Source organism: Alosa pseudoharengus, unplaced genomic scaffold, assembly GCF_046254945.1.
Source record: "Alosa pseudoharengus isolate Yale_2024_CS ecotype anadromous, Long Island Sound unplaced genomic scaffold, YU_APseudo_1.1 YU_APseudo_1.1_scf_4, whole genome shotgun sequence".
Lineage (NCBI taxonomy): Eukaryota > Metazoa > Chordata > Actinopteri > Clupeiformes > Clupeidae > Alosa > Alosa pseudoharengus.
The window spans coordinates 22970021-22989263 of record NW_027468774.1 but is presented as its reverse complement, the minus strand read 5'-3'; the positions used below and the strand labels follow the sequence as shown (position 1 = coordinate 22989263).

General features: G+C 44.9%; 1 protein-coding gene across 1 annotated transcript in view; it reads left to right on the top strand.

Annotated features, from left to right (window-relative positions):
• Positions 1-272: 272 nt before the first annotated feature.
• The window catches only part of LOC143103060 (shisa family member 6), a 50915-nt gene continuing 31944 nt past the window's right edge, over positions 273-19243 (top strand). The window contains exons 1-4 of the mRNA XM_076266846.1: positions 273-823; positions 9129-9280; positions 14398-14493; positions 16107-16172. Coding sequence (XP_076122961.1) covers positions 273-823; positions 9129-9280; positions 14398-14493; positions 16107-16172 — 865 coding nt within the window. The remainder of the gene's footprint in view (positions 824-9128; positions 9281-14397; positions 14494-16106; positions 16173-19243) is intronic.

Below are 19243 nucleotides of genomic sequence, written 5' to 3'. Positions count from 1 at the left end.
CCAAGAACACACGAGTTGGAAAAATGCACGGGGCGTAACACGGTCATCTTGCGGGAAGTGGTGAACAAAAGAGGCGTCTAGCCCTCTGTCGGAGCATGGCACTCTTAAAGCCGGACAGCAGGAGAAGGGCATCGGCCATGTACCCCCGCAGACAGCTGTGTGGCTCACCCAGCTCTGTGACAGGCGAGTCCCCTTTAGTTTGAAGAGCTGGAAGTACGGTAAAAGTGGACAGAGAGATTACACGCAGCCATAAAGACACACCACCTCAAGACATGGGGATACAACACCTCCTGCTACTTTTGATATATGTGGACCCTATGAATGTACTTAGCACAGCCACGGGCAAGAAGAGTAAAAATGCCCCAAAGCGGACACCGAAGGCAAAAGAAGTTAACAGTACTGTCGCTTCCACTGAGATGCCACAGAAGATAACGCAGCTCCAGTCGCCTTCGGTGATCGGTGATCATGACATGTGCCTGGGTTACTTCGACGTCAGTGGACAATATGATAAAGAATTCGAGTGCAACAACACAGATCATAGGTACTGTTGCGGAAGCTGTTACCTGCGGTTTTGTTGTAACGAAAAAGCAAAGCGCTTAAATCAGAAAATATGCAGGAATTACGTGACTCCAGACTGGATGATCAAAACTCCATCTCCCTCCCCCACGCCTACAGGAGACACATACGACCCTGAAACGGATCAAACAAACACTACTGTCTATGTCACATGTGGCGTAATAGCGTTGATAATCGCAATAGGAGTTTCTGTAAAAATCGCATATGACAAAGTTATAAACCCCCCTCAGGAAATGAACGTCCACAGGTGAGTAGGCTACACAGACGACGTATATATAATTTACTGTTTATCATTTACTTTGGCTTAAGAGCAAGTTCAGAAAGTTTGAAATGAATGCATTATAATAATGAATTCATCATAATAATTTTATTATGCATATTGTTGTATTATTCTCACTTTTCCTGTTTACTTTACTGATTAGGCTACTGAGCCCAGTAATAATGCATGTGTTTTTGTTAACACATGTTCTAACCTATACAAATTTAACATGTGGTGAATTTCAATTCAATTTTCCTCAAATAGAATCATTCAGTGTATATTAAAACATCTGTACTGAACACACTGTTTTAATAGAGGGAAAATATCTTCAGAAACTGCCTTCACAACCAAACTCTCCTGCCAGTGCTGCAGTGTTAGAGAGGGAGTCACATCAGCATTCCCAGAGAGCAACCAACACATGTACCTTTTAAGGGTGCTGCGTAACACCATAGCCCACCAGCCCCACAATTCATTGATATGGTGAATAGGAATAAAGAGTTGTGTGACCTTCCTGACCCATCATATAAGATATTATAATGTAGCTGATAGGGATTAGTGTGATGATGGTACAGTATGTATGGAGCAACATAACTGGGGATCTCAGTTTCTCAGTCACCGCATAGGTGTACTTTTAGCACTTCATTGTTTAAGCCAGTGATTCTCAACCTGTGTAGTGTGCTATGAAATGTGGTTATACAGGCTTTTTATACAGGCTTCTGAAATAGGCTATAGGGCGATTTTAAAATCCATCAATGACACAGCTTCTTAATTAAAAAGCTCAGTCAACATCATGCAAACATATGCCTATCACTGTGGTGATGTCACAGATCATGAACTCTCTGCGTAGAAAAAATATGGGCATACAAATGAATACCTCTGTTATAGTCTATAATAATGTGTGTGACATCATTTATAACCAGTAACCATAAGTCAGTGTGCCTTGACTTTTGCCTTTTGGTGTCTTAGCCCCAAAAAGGTTTAGAACCTCTGGTTTAAGCAAAAGGCTGTGGTGAACTTTCTCTCTCCCTCCCTCTCTCTCTTTCTCTCTCCTTCTCTCTTCCTCCCTCTCTCTCTTTCTCTCTCCCTCCCTCCCTCTCTCTCTCTCTCTCTCTCTCTCTTTCTCTCTATGAAGCATTTGGTTCCAAATTGCTATAGCTCTATTTTTAAAAACATTAAAAAGTCATGCTATTTAACTGTGTATTTCAGGTAATATCAATCAAATTGCAGTTAACTGAATTTACTTGGACAGTGTTACTGAAATTACTTGGAAAACAAAATAGAAAAATGGTGGATATAGCGTTTTGGAACCAAACTCTTCATATTCATATACACACTTCCTCTGGCGTGAATTTGTGGAATGTGTTGATTTTAGTCTTATTAACAGCGCTGTGAGAGTGAAAGTGGCCTTTTGTTCATCAGTAGCTAGAGCAAGTAGTGTGGCGCGCAGTGTCACTCTGAGAGCACCAGTGAAGACGACACAGCTGTTTCAGGCACTGGTGATCAGTTGGGCTCACCATGAGGATCCATGTCTGTGTACACCCATGCTGTTCCCATTTTGTCCACCAGCTGTGTGATTGACAGTGCCATGTTTGCACAGCCTCAGACAAGGGCTCAAACCTCATGATCGTCTTGATGTGATTTCCAGCGACCCAAAAGTGTGTTCCCAAATGGTTATTATGGCCCAGTGGAAGAAGCTGTGACAGCAAAGGCGTTGGCTTTAACCGACCGGCAAACCTCCAACTTGCCTTAGCAACACCATAACCCCCTCCCTAATCTCAGACCCCTAGAGCCGTTGATAAAGTGGATGTTTTGCTTCAGTGGACGTCATTTGGAACAATGTAACCTGAAAGCAAACAGACTGCTGCAGTCTTAAGGGAAGGAGGTGGTGTGGGCTTTCTGCACTACTGCTAATAGGCATGAGCTCAGCCTGGGACCTACCCAGGTATATACAGTACAGGTGGCCTGTCAGCATATGGTATGTGTGAACCAATCGGATGCATAGAAAAGCCTAATTCAGTTCAGAAAAACAGCTTTGGGGGATTGAGTCCCACATTTGTCTATGGCAGTGTTTTTCAACCTTTTTTGTGCCACGGCACACTTTTGACACTTAAAATGTCCCACAGCACACTAACATCCTGTGTGAAGAAAAAATAAACATACCATAGCCTAAAATTTAAAATAATACACAGATATGGCCTTATTATGGCTTCTATGCAAGACCTGCTCAATAAAACAAGCGCCCTCTGTTTCATTTGTAGGTGACTATATCTAATTTAATTGTTGTTATGAACGGGATATGTGATGATTCTGTGAATACTGGATATGGGGCCCCCGTTGTACAATGCCTGCATACCACAAACAGTGCAATCATACAATCAATGAGAGCATGTGGTTATAAATTCTTTGATGCAACAGTTGCTTTTCTGGACCAGTGAGTGACATTTGGGTAATTTTCTGCGGCACACCTGATGATCTCTCACGGCACACTAGTGTGCCCCGGCACAGTGGTTGAAAAACACTGGTCTATGGCACTAAGACTTCTTCAATGGTCAGGCATGGTTAATCGACACTCTGCTAAAAGAGACACATCATTGAAGCATGGCTTTGTTGTGGTTGGTGATTGTTTGACTACAGTGATATAACAGTGAGTTTTCTGGTAGTGTGTCCCAGAGAAACTTCTTTGCAGGCACCTTTCATCACTGATCAGATATCTGTTCTCTGGGATGACTCATAAGGCTTTGCTCTTCAAGGCATCCAGCTGTGAGAAGCTGCGTAAAGTTTTGTCTTTGTTTAAATATTGATAGTGTGCTGGAATGTGAAAGCAACAGGATAGTGTTACACTGCACCAACCAGTAGATAGGGAACCTGGGAGACTGGAAAAATCTTAGTTTCCCAAGTCACGTAAATCATGATTTATCAAATTGGATAGTTTCATTGAAGATTTTGTGAAGCCTTTAAAGGTTGTCCTCCCTGTTATGAGAGATTTTATTTAGGTTGACTGCTGAAGTTATTTCTAAAGAGCTTATTATTTTGAATAAGGAGAAAAAAATTTTGCAAACACAAACAAGCTAATCTTTTTTCCCTTCTGGCCCACCAAAATTTCAATCAACTAGATGTACCGCAGAGCGGTACAAAATATGACCGCCGCCCAGTCCAGCACATTTTTTCCACAAAAAGAAATCACGCTGAAAGGCCTATATGATTCTAACTGTCTCACTAAATTGCATTATCCACACTCAATTCTCACTGGTATCTGCTAGACAACAAGTACCAAAACATGTAAAATTCATTTTATACAACCCCACCTCCGTCTTGCCTGTTCATAATTCTGAGAAATTCTTGATTGTTTGTGTTACAGTATGTTTATGTTATGTGTGTGGGTGTGTGTGTGTGTGAGTGTGTGTGTGTGTGGGTGTGTGTGTGTGTGTGTGTGCGTGCTTGTGTGTGTGCCTGCGTATTTGCCTGTGCATGCAAGCGTACATATGTCTACTGTGTGAGTATGTGTCATACGTATGATTACTGTGAATGTATGTGTGTGTGTGTGTGTATCTGTTTGTGCACATGTGTGCACATGAAATGGGTTAACATGACCCCTGGAGGCAAAAATGGTCATCCTAGGCCCTACGGTTCTCAAGATATTCACAGAGAACTGTGTCTGCCCTACCCTCCTTTCGGGGGGTCCAGTCCAGCGGGGGGGCTACAGATCAAAACGAAAAATGACGGTTCCATGCTATCCATGTGGGGGTACATGCCCACCACCCCGGTCTTTCAGTGTCCCGGGAATCCTTGTTGGTGTACGTCACTAAATGTACACATAAATTATTTTATTGTAAGGCCCCCCATGAACGAAAGTACACAAAACTTGGCATGCATTCGGAGGGTGTCATAATGATCCTACACTTTTAATTTCGTGCAGTTTTGACCTTGTCAGCCAGAGATATTGTGATGAAAACACCTAATTTTTTGCTTTTTAATTTTTAACTAGGTGGCGCTATACATGAAAGAAGTGGTAATGGGATGGGTTGACATGCCCCCTTAAGACCAACATACATAAAAAAGGTGGACCTCCTAGGCCCTACGGTTCTCGAGATATTCACAGAAAACTGTCTCCGGCCACCTACAGGCCAGTTGGTGTATAGTAACATAAATTAATTTATTGTGTGGCCCCCCATCAACAGAATTCCACAAAATTTGGCGTGCATACAGAGGGTGTCATAATGATCCTACACTTCCAATTTCGTGCAGTTTTGACTATGTTAGGTCACAGATACCTTCAATTACAACACCTCATTTTTACTTTTTTGTGTTTAACTTGGTGGCGCTATACATGAAATGAGTGATTATGGAATGGGTTGACATGGCCCCTTGAGATCAACATACAAAAAAAAATGGTCCTCCTAAACCCTACGGTTTTCGAGATATTCACAGAAAACTGTGTCTGCCCTACCCTCCTTTCGGGGGGTCCAGTCCAGCGGGGGGGCTACAGATCAAAACGAAAAACGATGGTTCCATGCTATTCATGTGGGGTTACATGCCCACCAAGTTTCGTGTACCCCGGTCTTTCAGCGTCCCGGGACTCATTGACGGAAATTTGGGCATGCGAAAAAGAAAAAAAAAAAGAAAAAAAAAATTCTGACTAAACCTATATGACCGCCGCTTTGCTGCGCGGCGGTCATAATAATTTGGAAAACTGAACAGAAAGTAGTGACAGACTGGCAGCAATGAGTGAGAGTGCCACTTTTGCTCACACGTGCTGTCCCCAAAGCAACCTCTTCAACAACCTCATTCAGCTTTCGCCTGCAGCCACAGATGCACGCAGCCAAACATCAGAAGTTGTTTTCTAAACTTCTCTAAGTTGTTTGCCTCTCTCTCTCTCTCTCCTCTAAGCCTCTGTGTGTCGTGTTTTTTCACACCCCTGGCTCTGTGACTTCTCAGCATCCTCGCCAGGGGGAAACTCTTTGAACCCCGGCTGCTTAATGCCACCACATCTCGTCTCACAAACAATACCATGGTAGAGGGGAAGTGAGAGATGCATGCAACGAGACAGCGAGAAGTACAGGAGAAAGACATGCCTAAGCATGGCCATCTTGTGGCTTTCACTTCGCTTAAGTGTTCGTCTCAGCCATCGCAGTTCGGCTCCATCAAAGCGAACTCGGCTGGTGTCTGCCTTTCAAGCTCGTTTTATTTTTTATTTTTGTAGTTCTTTCTTTTTTTTGACACTGGAACCGACAAGCATGCGAATCGAGCTGCAGTGGAACATGAGATTAGCGTTACAGTTGGAAACAGCATGCAACCGAAAACAGGAAAGGGGGATAGTGGTGGGGTGTGGTGGTGGGGTGGTGCACTGGTGCATCTTGAAATGGCAGCAACCGCACGGCGTGAAGGGAGGGGAAGGGAAGGAAGCGAGGGCTTGGAGCAGAGTAAGCCGACTAACCTTGACCTTCAGTGGAGCACGAGGAACCTGGAGAGTAGAAAGCCACAGTCTGTGATTTGAGATGTCTGTATTGATCCTTTCTCCTGTCCACCAAGGCTCTGATGCAGTCCAAAGAGGATTTGAGGCCTTCCAGAATGTTGTTATGCACAAAAGGGCACCTCTGGAGCACCAGAAAAGTGAATTCACCAGACCACATCTCTATTGGATTGTGACAGAGGGTCAGGACACAGACGATCAGGGTCATTCTGTGGGAGTTGCAGTAATGTCAACTAGCTACCTGAGAACACACACACACAGACCCAGCTTATTTTGCCTCTTGACAGCATACCAGTTTCTGCTCACGACACTGTGCATCCTGCATCACATATGTTTATTGAGATTAAGGTCTCTCTACTGTAGTCAGTGGCTGAACTCACAGTTTTGAGTCCCTGTGTGCCAACGGTCTGTTTAACCACCCATTCACTTCCCTGATGCTGATTTACTAGTGTTATGCTGAAAGTGGAAGTGAAAGTGAGCTGGAACACAGCATGGAGGGACAAGTTAAATGTTATTTCAGTTTTGCATGAACTACTGGGGCAATTGAATTAACTACTGGGGCAATTGCATTAACTACTGGGGCAATTGCAGCCTTCAACTAAAGCACTATTGTATTGAGTGAATGCATCATAAGTAAGAATAGCTAAATGTTTTGTGTTACATGGTTATTTTGGCAATGTTTCTTGTATGAATGTACAAAATGTGTGGTTGGCTTTGAGTTCCCAAGGTAGTTTAAGCTGATACGGATTACTGTGAAGTTGGCTAGTTGGCAGGATATTTGCCAAGAATTTTGCTGAAGTCTTGTGGCTCTTTGAGATGTCATGGATGATTAATCCTAAATATTCACCAGCTTGCATAGACTCTTTGTGTCATGTTGTATTCTTCCATGCTTCATGCATTTAGTTGTTCACCTGAAGTGTTTGTTTATTTTATTCCTGCCACCACTGCTGACAAAATTGTCAGCGTGGAACAAGCAAGCGGATGTGCAACTAAAGTGTTCCGTTCATGGAGCAAACAATTTGCAGAGCGTAAAAAGTTTTAGACCTGTCTAATTTTTTCAAATGTGCATGTCACTATCACATCTGGTGTAGTCTGTTTCACTGATTATAGTGGAAGCTAATTGTTGTAGCATATGCTCGGCAAAAGGAACACTTCAGTCGCACGCTGGTTGATGTCTGATAGTTTTCCATTTTCATTGATGGTAATGAATATTGAAACATACATGTATTTCACTACCAGTAGGCCTACTTAACTGAATAAATTCGACACATCACAGTAACTAGCAACTTCTAACTCTAGTTAGTTAAAAAAGAAAAGATGGGCAATGCTGGAATACATTCTCATTCTAATTTGTTTTAGTTTATTTCTTTCAGGGACCAAAATACATTAATCACATAAAGAGAAGAGATGCTTGTACCAGGTTTAGCTAAAAGCTCATTTCCATCTGCAGTCCCTGGTTAAAGTTAAAGGCTTTGGTGGTTTGAAGGGTATTTCCAATGTTCATGGTCATAGTGACAGTGAAAAGTCATGCAAAATGGAAGAAATGAGAGTGTGCATGTGACATCATTGTGCTGAAAGCTGAACAGAATGTTTTTTGAAACAATGACTTCTTTATTTACAAACCTGCTATTTTGCTGTAAAAATATTTTTTTAAAAACATCTGCAAAGACAAATCAAACCTGCCTAGGTTGTAAAGCTAGAGAGCTGTCTCTCTGTTACTGTCGCACTGTGCAATAGTGACAATCACATCATTATATCATCACAGTTTAGGTTAATTATGGCTTGTCAAAAACGTGTTTTACAAATGCCTTTGATTGGCAGGTCACTATTGCTTTGTAAAACAGTTGGTGTCGCTCCCAGAAACTCAGAAAAACAGCACAGTCAACAAAACTTGTTGCCATGGTTCTTCAGCTTCCTGGATTCAGCATGGATCCCAACCTCCACGATTTTGAAGCCCATCTTTAGACTTTTACTTGACCACAATGTTTAGAGATTTAGAACAGACTATAAAACACACTGGCGGTGGCAGTCCAGAACGGCCTACTTTCAACCCTGTCAAACATCAACAGGCTCTGAACTCCATGGCATTTTCCATGGGCCTGCAGCTTCCTCGCTGCTGAGATCTGGATGTTCTCAAGCCCTCGCTCTGCACGACGCAGCAGCCAACTGGGGCACTGGAAATCAGGTCGCCTCTGTCTGTGAAGCTGATACGTTAAAAAAAGGCCTCATCCTGGAAGGGAGAGGCTATTAATACATTTTCCCAAAGTCACAGGCGGTTCTGGAGTGATGGGGGGCCTCGTGATGTGTTTGAGCAGGTTGACACTGACACATTTAAGGTGCCAGTTGACACTTGTTGTTTTCTCCGAGGTGGCGTCGTCCACCCATGGCATCGGCTCGCGGCATGTTTCAAATTAAAATCGCTTGCTCTGAAAAAGGAGAGAATAGTGGGGACAAATGTACTCAGAAGGAAACTCTTTGTTGAGTGCACAGTATTCTATTCCCATTAGAGAATAGGTAGAAAGGGCACAATGATAATACATGCAATCGACTGTACTCTGCCCAAAGCTAGCATCCATCTGTAACTTGAATGCCTCCACACCCAAGTCCACCACATTACCACTATGTGTGGAAGGTGCACACTCCACCAAGGAGGAAGTAAATGATATTGGCACTGTAACTAAATAAATTAGGTGGACCTTCAGCGGCTTGAAGGTGAAAACAATGTGTACTAGTTGCAATTAAACAGAAGGCTTTGATTGGAATGCAATGACTTGCTTGGAATTGTCTAACTTCTTGTTCTTACTTTTTTGTTGTTGTTTCCAGAGCGCTTGCGGACATCATGAGGCAGCAAGGCGCTGTTCCCTCCCAACAGTATGAGCACGAAAACATTGCGATTGACAGCTCGCCCCAGGAGAACACGCCTGTGCGGACATTAAAGAATCACTACACGCCGGTCCACGCCAAGCCCAATCACGGTAGGTCAATCCCTCTTTCAGGGCTTTCGAGTGGAGGCCATCATGTCTGTTCACAGGTGATCAGATTTGTTCAGCAGGATGTGGAAGTCTTCACACCGGTGATGTGAGCTCCTGGACACAGTAGAGAGGAAGCGTTTGGATTGTTGATGACATCAGGCAGTGATACACAGATAACAAACGCTTGCTATGGCAACGGAGCATGTAATAAATGTCCAGCGTGTAAGTGGACATGCAGAATTGGAGTCAGTTCAGATGGAAATAACAGACAGCCTCTGTGAGATGTGGATGTGAGCAAATACACCATCCCATGCTCAATCTCAGGCCTCCAAGTCCCCTAGCTCTCGTCAGACCTGGTTTCTCTGTGCTGTTGTTTGTCTGTAGACGGGCAGTGAGTACACAAGGGTACGCGTGGTTCAAAAGCATTTTGCAGTTAGGCTACACTTAACAGTACCTTTTGTTTCGGATTCTTGTATCCCAGCCACACCAGCCACTCAGCTTTTCCACTTTCATTTGTCCTGTCAGCAGACAAGGTGTTGGTTGTCAGTGTCTGAATGCCCTTCTGTGACCTTGAGACCTTGAGAGACTTTTTAAAGGGACACTGAGTGCAGGAGCATGTAGTGTTGCAGTCCAGGCTTTGCTGAACACGGTTGAAGTTCTGTTCTGCACTGTTGCATCTGCTAGCTGAGTGTACATTAAAACACGTTGCTCACTGGCTCCGAGGTCCTCGTTTGATTTCAGCATGATGACCTGCAAAAGCTTCCTCTCTTCGCTCGGCTGCCTCCCACTGATTGGACGGCAGGAATAGATACCATGCAGAGCAAAAGTGGAGCAGAGGCCCGAGTGGTTTCTCTTAAACTTTACAGATGGCCTCTGATGAGTGGCCTCTGATACAGCCCAAAGTGCCTCTGATCATCCTCCTGCTTTTAATAAACGCCAGCAGAGGGCTCGTTTATTAAGGAAGGGAGAACGAAAGAGATATGGATGGTTAGAGAGAGAGAGAGAGAAATACTGAGAGAATGAGAGTGAGAGGGAGTTTGAGAAGGAAATAAGGAAGAGGGATAACCCAAGAATCAAATAAATCAAGTAAAGGCCATTTTTAATCTCTGTATCATTAATCTCTTATTAGATATCAAAGGTCATTTGCGAATGCCAAGATCACATCAGCCACACACACACACACACACACACACACACACACACACACACACACACACACACACACACACTGCGCCTACATCATGCCCATCCCTCGTGTGTGTGTGCGGCATCACTTTATGGCACACACACTAGTCCTGTCCGGAGACATAATTCCACCGTTGGGCGCCATGCCCCCGCCCCCCACCACATACCCCCCCCCCCCCCCAACCCTACCCTAACCTCCCACCCTCCCACCCCTCTCCCGCCCTCTGCTTTTTATCCGGCCTCCAGATCCTCGCTCCTGGGGATGATCCGAGCAGCGCTGCCTGCTAAGTGCCCTACTCTGCTGTCCCAGATTCCTCAGCATTACGTTTCAGTCTCGTGTCACAGCACCAGACTTCTCCACCCTGCTCCACGAAGGGGAGAGGTGAGGGGGTGGGGGGGGGGGGGGGTAATACTATGCTGTCCACCCCCCCCCCCCCCCCCATACACACACACTCACTCCACCCCAATCGATGTAAGACGGGCAAAAGATGTCTGCCGCTGGTTTGCACTGTCGGCTGGATTGGCAGCGCCAGGGGGAGAGGGAGGATGACGGTTTGAGCCCGCAGGGCTACTCTGTGTGACGCTGATTTGTGCATCTCAAATTACGTCTCCTTTCACTGGGGCAGGCAGGGGGCAGGCAGCGGGCAGGCAGGGGACAGGCCCTCAAGGGGAAGAAGAAGTGCCTATAAGAGGGGGAAGCAAAAAAAAAAAAGAAAGTTGTGGAGAGCAGGCATGCTGGAGGTGGGGAGGAGGAGGTGGTTGGTGCGTTGGTAATAGCTCTGCTGATGCGATCCCATGAGGTGCTCTGGTGACATCCATCTTGCTGGCTTACAGTGCATGTCCTCTGGAGACTTCTCTTTTCATCACTTTGATCAGCTGTTGCGTAGCATCGGCTGCCCTAACATGACCGCTCAGGATGACTAGACACCATCAGAGATTAGCCTCGGGTGTCTTTGACAGAGGTAGCCCGTGGTCTGAACATGAACATTTTGTTTGGAATCACTCTGCTCCCGTAAATGGGATTGGGGGGGTGGGGGGGGGTGCAGTCCCTTTAGTCCCTGTCTAATGTCCTCCTTTGTCTGCCTTGTCGTGATTGAAAGAAAAAAAATCCCATTTCTTCAGCAAGCAGAAGCTACACCTCGCGGCTGAAGTGATTGTCTCAAACCATAATCACCTCCGAGAGTCTGGAGTGAAGTGGAAGTCAATGAGCTTGAGCTATAGGAGAAAAAAAGATGAAGCTTGGCTCAAGCCAAGTATCAGTTTTTTCCCAACTGGAATAATATGGATTTACACAATGCGAGTCATATTAAGTGTAACAGGGTGATATTAATGTACCATTCTTATGCGAAGATTTAGGATTATTCACATATACTGGTATTATCTTAAAGTGAGGTCAATGGCGCCAGCTAAAACAAGGTGCTGAACAGTCTGTCGATTTAAGTATTCAGACCAATGGCTTTTGCAAAGAGCTTTTCAGCACACTGCATTAGACTGTATGTAGGATGAACTACAGTACGCTAATGTAATTAATCTATACAGCTTCCATATATTCCTTTTAAAGTTGAATAACACTTGTGCCAGAGCCACAGACTAATCCTGTGCACCTATTAAATATTTACCGGCTCCACAATGGTCGCTCCCAAAGTCACATGGGAGGGCCAGAGTATGGTATAATGTGTGTGTGTGTGTGGGGGGTGGGGTGGGGGGTGGGGTATAAATATTAGTAAGTGCGTGTATGTGAGAGAGAGAGAATGAGGGATTGAATGTGTCTCTGTGTGTGTGTGCACACTGCACAGTGTCTGTGTAGTGTGTGTGTGTGTGTGTGTGTGTGTGTGTGTGTGTGTGTGTATGCGTGCGTGCGTGTGTGTGTGTGTGTGTGTGTGTGTGTGTGTGTGTGTGTGTGTGTGTGTCAGGCGGGATGGAGGCATAATGAAGACCTCGCTGATGGTCCCGTGTGCCCATTCTTATTAGGAGAATTAGAACTGAGCTACGATCTCTGGCTTGGGCGGCCCCGAGGTCTGGCTGACTGAGACACACACTTTGAAGAGAGGGTTCTCTGAGGAGCAGAGGGGGGAGTGAGGAAAGTGGTTATGAGCTGTGGAGCTCATGACTGAGAGACTCGTACCGGTGCAGGAATTTGGAGATGGTAGATGAGAGGTAGCCAGTTTGTCAGGAGTGACTGCAGAGGCAAGCACAACTCTATTATTCTTGTTGTGTATGGTTTTCAAAGTTCAAAGGCAGTTATTTACAGAAGTATTTTAGAAATTAATAATATATTCTTGTCAAAACTCTTACTCAAAGACCCCTACAGAGTCAATCTCTCTCTCTCTCTCTCTCTCTCTCTCTGTCTATGTTCCTCTCCCTCTCTCCTATTCGCTTTATGCCAGTCTGTCTGTCACTGGAGGCTTTGATCCTGTCCTCCTGGTGTCTGGGGGGTGGCTGTGTGATTTAGCAGAGTGCACAGTGGATGGCAGAGTGTGGGCCAACAGTGCACCCGGCTTCATTGTGCGTCTCCTTTACTCACTGTGACAGGCTGCACACAGTGGCAATCTGCTAACTGCGCTACGCTACATCACATCACTTTATATGCACGCCGACTCTAAAAGGCATTTGTCTCCTGGTATAAAATATGAATGAGACTGTACAGCGCATTCATCCTAATGTCGCAGCTGTAATTGAACTCCTGCTTTACGTTTTGACGGCAGAACCCAACATGGGCAGATCCATCAGCTCTGTAATGTACAGAGCACATCAACACTGTCACGAGTAATGTATGGGTGCATTTATTCATTTGTTCCTCAGGGGAGACACGTCTATTGAAAGTGACGTAAAGCTTAGTGCCTTTTTGCCTTTATGCACTTTATGGGGAAAAATCAAGTCCTCTTCAACTTTAGACGTTGCTGGCAGGAGAATCAAAGTGAACACATAACACACAGGTTTTGCTCCTGCATGTGAGTTTCTGAAAGATAAGTTATTCATTGGCCTTTGGGGTCATTTGGCCACTTCCAAGACATGCATTACCATCCAATTAGTTCTCTACCAAGACATGCATTACCATCCAATTAGTTCTCTACCCTCTTTTGTAAGGCTTTGAAATAGGCCTTGGCTCGTGACCCTGCAAAATGAGAAGTGAAAACGTCCCCAATCCCCTACAAACACACACACACACACGCGCACGCTCGCACGGACGCACACACACACACACGCACACACACACATCACACATAGGCCAATCCAGGGGTTGAGTGTGCAAATGTGTCTATGAACCCCCCTCCCATCCCCAGGACAAGTGACTTTGTCCAGTTCATAAATTCTTCATGTGAAACCCTCGGCAACATTGCTGCCCTCTCTCTCTCCCCCTCCTGCCCCCTCCCTCCATCCCTGGGTCCCCAGAGTGGCTGGAGAGCATCGGTGCGACCCAACACCCCGCCCGCCCGAGCCGTACCTGGTGGGACCGGCGGCACGCAGGCAGCCTCACACAGGGAGATAAAAGCCGCTGCAGCGTGAAGAGAGATGTTCTGGATGTGAACAGGGGTGGGGGGACAATGTGACAGGCTTGCTGTGGGACGAATCAAGAACCATTTTGATTCACAGTATGAGATCTTCTTTTCAGTGGTGTATTTTGTTTATTTGTTTGTTTGTTTGTGTTCGGAGGGGGTAGAGAAGTGAATGTGGATGTAGATTAAGGCTTAGGGGAAGGTTAGGCAGGAATATCGGATCCCTGAGAAGATGTTGAGTTGGTACCCACTGGCACACTGTGACTGATTCATGTAGTGTGTATGTTTATGTTTGAGTTCAAAGTTTTGATTTCCTGTACTCAACCAGAGTTCTCATGCCGAGAGCTTCTTGTAGATTTGAATGGTAAAATAGCAGCAGTCAGGATGGATAGCTCCATTTTCTGTGCCTTTAAATTCTTATTCTGCTCTCTCACACAGGCCACTATGGGAAAGAGTTCCTCCGCCAAGCCAGCCAAGATCCCCACAACTTCATCTCCTCTGGGTTTGTGACTCTTGGACGAGGGCATCTCAAAGGTACGCGCCAACCCCCCACCGCACCCGACACAAATCTCTGCAAGCCTACTGAAGGTTTTAGGTCTCCCTAGTCAGTGTGAGCATCTGGACTCTGCCACCCAGCTGTCTGTGCTAATGTGAAATGTCATAGGACACCGTGGTGAAATCAGTTGCTTCCAGTGATTGTCAAGTTGACCTATGAAAACACCACAGTGAAGAATTGTCACATGTTTTAAAAGGAAACTTTTTAAGTCTAGTTGTCTTAAAAAAAAAAATTATTAAAAAAAAAACAGTAGAACATAACATTTCCCCTGACCTTTTCAGTAAGCCTCCAGCATGTTTAAGGTGCCAACACTGCACAGCCCCCTCATGTGATTTCCTCTGTACACTAACCGCCTGGTGAATGATAGCCTGACCTCAGCAGGACATATAAGATAGACATAAGGCACCATGGATGTGCAGTATAGATCTCATGGTCCAGAGAGATGCTGTTTGACTATGACATACAGAAAGAAAGAGAGAGAAAGAGACACAGAAAGAGTGTGTGTGTGTGTGTGTGTGTGTGTGTGTGTGTGTGTGTGTGTGTGTGTGTGTGTGTGTGTGTGTGTGTGTGTGTGTGTGTGTGTGTGTGTGTGTGTGTGTGTGTGTGTGTGTGTGTGTGTGTGTGTGTGTGTGTGTGTGCGTGTGTGTGCGTATGCCTGTTATCTGGGACTCACCTCCATGTTTCTGTTCTGATAGAGTGCAGTGTAGGGGTGACTGAATGGTAGAGAATGTTTGGCAGCACTCGGCAACAATAGTGTTTCCTCGCAGCTAATTGGCAAAGAAACGATGCCACTGAGTGTTCTGCTTTTGTGACACGGTGAATGTGGGAGTGATTTGCCCCTTTTGTTTCCATTGTGTGCTGTGGCCAATTCATGAAGGATTTGAATAATGGCGCAGCACACAGTGGATGATGCACGACATAATCATCCCCTCGTTTTTGCTCTGTCATTTCCATGTAAGATAAGTATGCATGCATGTTTGTGTGTGTGTGTGTGTGTGTGTGTGTCTTTCTGAAAGAGTGTATGCGTGTGTACAAAGGGATTAGTACAAAAAGATGGAGGGAAATGTGTCATTGCTGCTTGTGTCATTGTTCTTGAAGTTGGATTTTATAGTTTCACAGCTTATGAAAATATTTTTTAAGGTATATAGAATATATTTCCCCTATATGTGTCACTACCAGAACTGCATACTTTAATGTTGATTTTGTTTCCAGCATGACATATTACTTTTCACAAATTTCACAGTGACCTTGACAGTGCCCAAGTCTCACTGCTCCTGTTTTCTTTGTGCAAGATTTCACCTCCCACTAGCTGAGAATATAAAAATACCCGTGAACAAAACACACCTATAAATGCCAAATGTCCTGCATAATGATCATACCATTTTATTATGTGCATGTACTGTATGATGTATGATTAGTTCTCCTGAATGGCACATGTCTTTGGACCTGACCTGACCAGTGTAAAAGCTGTGCTAAAACATCAGTGTCAGAAACCAGAACATTGTGCTGGTAAGATCCTTGCCCCGTAGTGGCCCCTGTTTTATAGTATCTCTCCGTGGCTTATCTGAGGGCTGTTCTTGTGTCTTTGCAGCCCAGCATTCAGTTGACGAGTTAGGGATATCCTGGAGGGATAATCTGGACGTTCCCCTCTCCTACAGTACGTACAGAAACGTGTCTGTGTCCCTGTCCACCGTGTCCACTGCTTCCCGCTGACGTATTCTGTGTGTCACAAAAGATGCATGTCATGAGGCAGGGATCCGCAAACAAGCGTGCCATTGGCCTACGCTTCCCAGTCCAAGATGTAGCAGCAAAGCCAGCATAGACTATGAATAATCACCATAATTTCCTGCAGGCAATACTCAAACCATTTCATGTTTCTGTAAGTGAATGCATTGGTATGCTGTATAAGTCGAGCAAACTTGGAGATGGTTGTCAGGCGCTGCTCTCCCAAAATGTATCAGATTTACAGAAAAAAAGGTGCTGCATATTCAGATACTGCTCATGCTATTACTGTCTGCTCTGTGTCTGTCCATGTATATGTGAATCTGTGTGTACTTTTATGTATTTCGTTGTGATAACACATGATATAGTAGCATGCACAATGTTATGTTTATGTTAGGAAAACAACGATATCTGCACCTAGAAGGTAAGTGGAGTTTTATCTCACAGAATGAAAAAATGCTACCCTGAAGATGACTTCCTGTTTCTGTTTCTGCCAATGTGAACCAATGCTGATGAGCACGGTTTAGCTGCTATCCTGTCATTAGCCTAATTTAATGCACAGGAGACCCACATTGCCTCTGTGGAGAAGCCTGTGCATGTCTAAACAACTGATTACAAGACAGCGCCCATAGTCACGCACATTAAATCAAACTAGCCCTCAAACCACACATTAGAAGTGGTTGTTGCCACTTGACAGCCTTGATTTTTACTCCAAATGTTATCTTGCAGACACTAGAACTCACCCATGCAAATTACAGAAACCCTCCACCTGCAAAAAATAATATATATATTTTTTATTTTCTCCTTCGGAGTACTGCCTATATATATATACCTATATGGGGCAGGCATCAATCACAGCCATATCTCATTTCGGTCTGCACCCAGAAAACAAGTAGACAAAAGTGTCCATATTTCACCGGTGGCTGATGGATGGCTCTGGCACGTCGGCCGAGCCGCGAGGAGATGAAGTCGCCTGCTGCGCTGCGTTAATTGATGGTGGCAGATGAGGTTCTAGCTCGCTCCAGTCATGCTGGTTCTGACTGACAAACTGTCATGGCAGGATCCAGGCACCAGGATCCTTTAAATGAAAACATGCTTCGGGGACAAGGCGCCATGTTTGCCATTAATAATCTGACTCTCGCCACAGATTACAGAGGCTTGTGTGTTCTGCCCCGCATACAGTGTGGGGACTACAGTGCATTGTGTAGAATAGATAACTTCAGCATCTCTGCATGCATACATCAAATATACATCTCTACCAGTGCTATATATATATATATATATATGAGAGAGATAGATAGATAGATAGATAGATAGATAGATAGATAGATAGATAGATAGATAGATAGATAGACCAACAACTGGCTGAGGATTCTCCACTGAAAATATAGCACGGGTCGGGTACCCTTCTGGCCCACACCCTCATGTCCATCCATCGCCATGGTAATAGATTGGGCAGGTTGGATGTGGAGATTTAGCGACAGTGGGCTGCCACAGATTTATTTGACAGGCGGAGCAGGCCGCCGCCACCCAGTATATGGAGAGGGAGAATCCCGTCCATTAATCTCCTCGACAAGCATGGCATTGATCTAGGGTCTCGCTGGCTTTTTTCAGCAGCCCTCGGGGGATTTTTCTGTCAGCGGGTTTACCTTCACAGGAGAGGATTATTTAGCATGAAAGGGACGTGAATCTCCCCCCTCCTGCTCCAGGTGGAAACTATGTGCAATTGTCCAGGGAGGAGTTACAAGATATGCTGAGGACTAATTTGATAACTTTAGATTGTCTACAGATATACTGAGAGGGATTTTAGCGGACACATTCTAAGAATGTGGTACCAGTACCAGTGCTGAGCAGAATTTGAATTCTCTATATTCATTGGCTATTTGACAAAGTGTATTATGTTCTTATCCTCAAACACAAAAATATGTATCACCCAAAAATGAAAACTCAAGACGTAACAACTGCTGCCATTTCCTCCCTTTTTCTTCTTCCATTCAATGACACCCACACCCCCTGTGGAATCTATTAATGTGCTTGACTTCGGTTACTATTTCATGACTTGCTCTCTCCTTGTGTTTGTTTCCTGTGGAAATGGGATTCTTCACCCTCCTCTCCACCCGCTCCTGTGGAAGGACGGTCTGACCTTGTCACCCCTCCTTTTCCCCTCCATGCTTTTTTTCTTGGAGGCAGTCTAGCATTACGTCCTGCTGTGAGAATGCACGAGAGAGTCCCAAGTGAGAAAGCGAGAGTGAAGATGACTTTCACAGATACCCATTGTTGCTTCAACCACAGCCATGGTTCTTTGTTGCTTTGGCCATAAGCCCTGCTGCTGCATTATTACCCTTTAAGCCGTAGGCGGTGTGTGGAAAGAGCAGTGTAAACATCAAGCAGTGCTCCCAAGGAAACATAGCAGCAAGCCTGACGTCTATTTTGCGCATGCCACTATAGGAATGATTGGCTTATCAGCCTAATCAGAAGCCATTGTAACCACGCAATTTAGCAAAATAAATGTGGCTGTGAAAAAAACCTTGAGTTTAGGAGCAGCATTTAGTTTGCAGACTATATTTTTCCATTTGTGTCACTGATATTTCTGTCCTGCACCAACTTGTGCCTGCATGTGTGTGCATGTCTTTTTACTATTGCCCAATACAAATCTCCTGTTTCTAAGCCCACGGCACCTTTCAAAAGGGTTATTCCAGGTAAGAGTTTACAGAAAAAGCCTGAACTCTCCGTGTCTGTCTTCTATCCTGAGCCCCATGCTCCTTTCTATCCTCCATCATGCCCTGTTGCATGGGTAATGGCCAGTTTTTGTTGTTCCTCAGCCCGAAGGTTTCGTGCTTTTTTTATATCTTAATGACATGAGGCGCAATTGTGACAGGAAGAAAAAATGAGTGGATGAAAAGAAGTAGGCACGCTGTGGTCAGTGTGGAAGGTTTTTTCTGCCCCAGAACTCCGACTCTAACTAGCTTTTGTGTGTGTGTGTGTGTGTGTGTGTGTGTGTGTGCG